At 43.0% G+C, this 6,000-nt stretch overlaps 1 protein-coding gene across 1 annotated transcript in view; it reads left to right on the top strand.

Moving 5' to 3' along the window:
- Positions 1–6,000, top strand: part of pard3ba (par-3 family cell polarity regulator beta a) — a 131,121-nt gene that overhangs the window by 72,080 nt on the left and 53,041 nt on the right. The window contains exons 18-19 of the mRNA XM_069166398.1: positions 4,340–4,555; positions 5,288–5,492. Coding sequence (XP_069022499.1) covers positions 4,340–4,555; positions 5,288–5,492 — 421 coding nt within the window. The remainder of the gene's footprint in view (positions 1–4,339; positions 4,556–5,287; positions 5,493–6,000) is intronic.

Here is a 6,000-nt window from a genome sequence, read left to right as displayed (position 1 = left end):
GATTGGATCCTAGATTGAAAAGTGTGTGTGTCTTGTGTCTTGTGTCTGTAAGTGTGTGTTCGCTGTACCCAATTTGAAGAGCTATGGCCGGGAGCAAAATGCCCCTTTTCACTGTTGGCCAAAGTGTCTCCTTGGTAACTCAGCATCACCTGTCTCTCTCCCACACACACACACACCTTACTACCACTACCACCCCCAGAAGTTTTGTTAGAGGGGTACTTTTCTTGTAACCGTGGCAACCTTTGCTGCCAAGCTGCTTGATGTGGAGCACATTGTAGTCCAGTTAAAGGGTAAGTGTTAAGATCCTGCTGAGACACTGTGTGTGTGTGTGTGTGTGTGTGTGTGTGTGTGTGTGTGTCTGTGTTGGGGGGTGGGGATGGGGGGGGGGGGTTTGCATGTGGACATCTAGTGTTTGTGTGTTTGCTGTGTGACTAGATTATATTTGCAATGGCTGCAATTTTGACACTTCAGAGTTTATTTATTCTTTTACCCAGAATTGATAGATTTTGTCAACACAAACATTTACACACATTAGGTTACAAGCATTGACACAAAATGTGCAATAAATATCATCCTTGCTCGCGATTTGACCCCCGTGACATCAAAGTTCAGAGTAGGTTGTATGTATCAGTATGCTGCAGTGACAGGTTGCAGGTGTGTCACCCTCACTTTTGAAGCGACACTTTTTAAAGTACAAAGCGGCATCACGGAGCAGTGTTAGTCCTTGCTGGGCCTGTCAGCGGAGTGGGACCCCGAGGCGACGTTCCAGGCAAAGACTTCACTGCTGTCTGCTCCATGCAGACACGACAGCAGTCAACCTCCATAGAAGTCACAGTATACATATCACAGTGTGATGCGTATGGGTTAGGCATGTGTTCAGGCGGATATTTGCAAGCTTGTGGATACTTGACAGTGTTTGTGTGTTTAGTAAGGAATGCAGGTACTAAGTGGTAATTGCAGGGTCTTTGTTTTCAGCATCATTTTTTTTTCCTTTAAGGATGTTCCTGTACCACATTTCCAAGATGTTACTTGTTAATTACAAGCTGAAGAAACTGTGTTTTATAGTAAACATTGTCAACACTGTAAATTACTGTTTTAAGTTTTCTTGGAACAGTATCATTGATGTTCTTCAACTGAGAAACCTTAGAACATCTCGGATGATTTATCTCAGATGGAATTAAGAAAACCTTGTTGTTGCAATTAAAAACAACAACAAACAATACATAATAGCGGCTGAACTAAAATGGACCAATGTTTTTATGAACACAGGATTGCATGTTGGCATTTTTGCTGAATAATGCAGTTGCCTTTGAACAGCTCTGCCATCATCTCACATTATTCCTGCAGAAAATGTGACTCTGAAACTTGGGCGCCTGAAGTTTGCTCCTTGCTAACTGTGAGATAAAAGTAGTGAAAACGTGACATTATTGTTTGATCTTGGGTGGAGGAGTGTTACAGCTGTGAAGGGCATTGCCCATCATCCAGGCCCTTTCTTGGCTGTTAGGCTGTTTGTCAAATATGTGCACCAGCTTGAATCAGTGGCAATCAGGCAGACACGATGCGAACGGATCCGTGAGAGCATCTGCTGGCACAGCGGGCAGCGATATGTGATAAACGCTGATTTCACCCTCCATTGGATCGAGCTGGCGATGATAGCCACCTCTCCCCCGCTCATCCATCCTATTAAACCCTCATTATTCATTTACCTCCAGCCTCAACCGCCTGACATGCATGGAATGAGTGCACTCGCAACCACACACACACAAACATACTCACATACTCAAAAGTGCTCACAATTCTTCTTCTATTTCATCTAAGGCGGTCAAGGACACACATCGCTATCTCATCCAGGCAGTATCATGACTTTCTTTTCTTTTTTTTCTTACTTTGAACAAAATTCTCACATTTTGGAGTAAATACACACGTGCCCACGCACCCAGAGGCACACAGTCTCTGTATAGTGCAGCAGTGCACTGGCAAGGAGCTTAATTCTATCAGGCTGCGAGCTGGACAGCCGTAATTACATTTGTGACACAAATCCTGCCTCTCAAATTGAGCATTTTATTCCTGAGCGCTCCCCCCTCTCTATTTATAACCCCTTATTCCCCATAAATCCCACTTCCTCTCAGAAAGTCAATTTAGGACTTAAAAGGCAGCAACGCTCTGCTTACTTTTCCTCCTCCTGCTCCTCCCCCTCCTCTATCGCCGCTTCAGTCCCCCCCCCTCTTTTTTTTTTTTTTTTTTTTCTCTCGCTCTACTTCGGAGCTTTGAAGCCTCTGAAATGACAAAAAAAAAAATGTCTTAAGCAGTGAGTGCCGTGATGCGAGAAAGTCATCCCTACAGAAAAGTTTCAGGAAGGGAAAACGATGCTTGCAACCTGTCTGTAACTTCTTTGAAGAGTACTTGTCACTGTTTCATGGTGGTATACAACTGGGAGGGGTGAGTTGCTTTTCTCTGTTGAAAGCAGATTTTTTTTCTTCGCCCTTCTCGGCCACCTGTCTTTCAAGTTCTCCACCAGCCCCTGTGTCAGGTGCCCCTTTGACAGCATCTTATTCTGCATGACATTTACTCTCTTCTCTCCTTTGTCTCACATTTTAATTTTTTTCTTGCAGCTCTGTCTTCCTGGCCTTCCTTCTTCAGTCTTTTCCCGGTGCCTCCTCCCCCTGCTCTCCCTCCCTGCTGAATCAGCTGTGGCCTTCATTGCCTCCGTCTCCCCTTTCTTCCCCTCTCCAGTTGGAGGCCATACCTGAGTACAGTATGATGGCAGTTCATTTATTCACCCTTTCTCTCTTTTGCGTATGCATGAGCCTGTCAGTTCCCATAGTGCCGCTCCTCACCTGTCCTTGTATACCACTCCACCTCATTCATCGTGTCTTCTCCCCTCCTTTATGTCTCTCTGACTTTCTGCACATTTCTGTTAAGCCCTGTTTTTCACACACTCTCCTCTGCCTCCCTTTACCTCGCTCTTCCTCTCCATTTCACCTTCACAGCTTCATATTTCTGGGTTTGAACCTTTTTCAGTTTCATTCCAAAAAGCTGTATCCATTAACAAGGAAAGGTGTTTGTGAGCTGAGACTGGACGCTCAGGCTGTATCTTGGCCTTCGAAAGTATTAAGCCTTAAGACTTCAATATTTTTAATATAATCCTTATAAATACAGACAACAATATAATGATCAATGATTATACATTTTAATTTTGGGTAGAATTTTGCAGTAAAAACAAGTTGCATTCATTTTGTAGACTCACAGTTTTCAGGGATAAGTCTGACCTAAACATGTCTCAACAATCTGCCTAATCCCACCTACACTTTGGGTTTAGGTTGCCATCAGGCACACTGGACAACACAACACACAAAAGGCACAAATGGATAAGAGAAGTATTTCCCAGCATGCCCTCCTTTAGTCATCTGAAATGTGTTGTCCCAGCCCCCCATCCTGCGGTCGTTCAATAAATTGAGCCAAATTGAATCACAGGCAGCATTAAGATTTCACAAAGTTTAACGCAGATGCCTTTTAAATAAGGAAATGTTGTCATAGGAGATGTGTACAAATTTAATGTTTTGTAAGCAGTGGGCTAAATTTTGCTAAAAGCTTGTGATCTCAGTAAAATCATTCTGTCTCATTTTATCAGTGGCTGCATATCTAATTTGGAGCAGAACTCCCTTCCCCCCTCCATCAGCCAGACTTCTGTTCTTTCCCCTGTCCTTCCCTCTCCTCCTCTGTTTTATATGCTGCAAAACAAGAACTTGAGCTTTGTGATGGATCAGAGTGATGGCAGAACTCCCTCATGTGCTTTAAAAAATAACTTCGATCTCTGTCGTCTTTTTAAGTTTTTTGAAACTTTTACGTCCTTTTTCTCGACAGTGATCAGATTTGAGGTGGTACCCCAGTTATTTTCCATGAGCCTACCCGCCTCAGCTGCATGCATATGTAACTTCTTCCAACAAAGTCTTTACGTAGGCCTCCAGAGGATGAAAATTTCCATCAGGAAGGGCTGAAAATCTGACTTTGTATTTAGGATCAGGTGCTCTGATATGGTCTTGCATGTCCAACCCTTCCTTGCATTAAACACATAGTATAAGGAAATTCATAGGTGGTATTCAGATTGGCTGGAGGCAAAACGGGGGCCTTGCCTTCAACCAATCAGAGTACATGACAATGATTAATGTAAAGTTTATAACAATAGCTTCCAAAACATCCTGTCAGAGGACAGAGGGGATGTAAAGAAAGATGCATTCTGAGAAATCTGAACAGCTTGTGCTCAACGAAATGTTTCAGTATTTATAAAAATGACTTCAAAAAGGACCATAACACCAGATCTTTAATGTTTGTCTCACAGAGTCCTCAACCAGAGGAGCAATGGGCCCGACCCTGGGCCTCTGGAAGTCCAGCTCCCTGGAGAGCCTCCAGACGGCCATGTCGGAGGCCAAGCAGAGTCACATCCAAGCTCAGGTGCCCTTCCATCGCCCGCGGCCGCATGTGGTCCGGGGGCGGGGCTGCAACCAGAGTTTCCGCACTGCCATTGACAAGTCTTATGAAGGGCCCTCTGAAGATGGTAAGATCTCTCAAAACAGGAAGATTTAGATGCAGTTTTTTTAGGAGATTGTGAACTCAGTCACACAACAAAACCATCCACTGTAAGGAATGTCCCTTTTTAATGCACGACTCTCGCTGTTGCTATAAAAGAGGATTCTATTCTAGACATTGCATCCATTTTAAATTAGGGACTGCATTGCCAATACATATCCCTTAGGCTTTATAACACACTGGCACTCGAGAAGAGCCAGAGGCCTGCCAAGGGACAGTGCTTAGCCTAAGTACCTTAATGAAATGCTACATGATTTTATCCACTCAGCAATTTAGAAAGAACAACTTTATATCTTACAGCAGCATATCTTTAATGCTTTAACTTGTGACCACGCATACAGGTGAGAGTGTGTGTGATGCGCATGTAAGATAATGATGTATGAGGATGAAAACCTTGACAATTTTATATTTCTTACAGAATGGCAATTTAATTTAAATCTAGCATTAATTTTAGCCATTAAAAACTCCCCTGAATCTGCATTTGTAATATGTTTAATCAAATCTGGCACAACTGACTGCCTAATAGAAGCTTATGGCCTTACAGAAGACACACTAACTCACTGACCAGATGTCCAAACACTTAAACACAAATGCATACCAAAAAAAAGGAAGAGATAAATGTAATGCACGCAGCTACATTTACGAGTGTTCCCTCTGCGGCCGTGTGTCTGCCCTCACACCAACCGTTTACCCTCCTCAGACGACGACCTGTCAGACCACAGCTCCGGTCACGAAACGCCCGCCAGCAGCTCCTCTCGCCAGGGTCTGGACGTAGACGATGGCAAGAAGAAGAAAAAAACCAAAGGAAAGAAGAAAGACAAGAAGAGCAAAGGGAAGAAGAAGGCAGATGATTCTGCGGAGGACCTGGAGAAGAAGACCAAAAAGAAAGGTTTCAGCCTCTTAAGGTAGGAGATCGTCATACCTTAATACTTAAACGTCCTTAAAAAGTGTTAAGCTATGAGTTAAGTCCTTTTCATGTTAAGCGGCATTTAGCAGTTTGTGGGTTTCTTCAGTTTAAAGCTGCTTAAACAAAGCTCTTTAAATTGAACATATTATGTGCTTTACAATTGCTGAAACAGGGCAGATAATAGGACTTGTATTTGATCACTGCTCCTAAACCCCAAGGTCTTTCACGAGCATCAACAAAACTGTAATTACTTGAGTTTTTGTTTAAACTGAACAGTTTTTCAGAGGGGAATTGGTATTACTGTTTTTTGTGACTGTTTAAGTTCAGGTTGTCCCCACTGGTAAAAAAAAACAAAACAACACAACTTTTCTGTTACTGTTAAGGAAACAAAATATCATCCTTCCTGTAAACAGCCGAATATAGGCTTTATGTAGAAATCGATGTCCTGCTTTCCCCTGGATAACTTTCAACAAATTACCCACCGAGCATAGCAGGATTATGGGATA

The sequence above is a fragment of the Embiotoca jacksoni genome, unplaced genomic scaffold (assembly GCF_022577435.1).
Source record: "Embiotoca jacksoni isolate LCO1_2020_lvr unplaced genomic scaffold, fEmbJac1.0.p SCAF_38, whole genome shotgun sequence".
Lineage (NCBI taxonomy): Eukaryota > Metazoa > Chordata > Actinopteri > Embiotocidae > Embiotoca > Embiotoca jacksoni.
The sequence above is the reverse complement of the archived record's forward strand: the minus strand, read 5'-3'. Positions and strand labels throughout refer to the sequence as shown.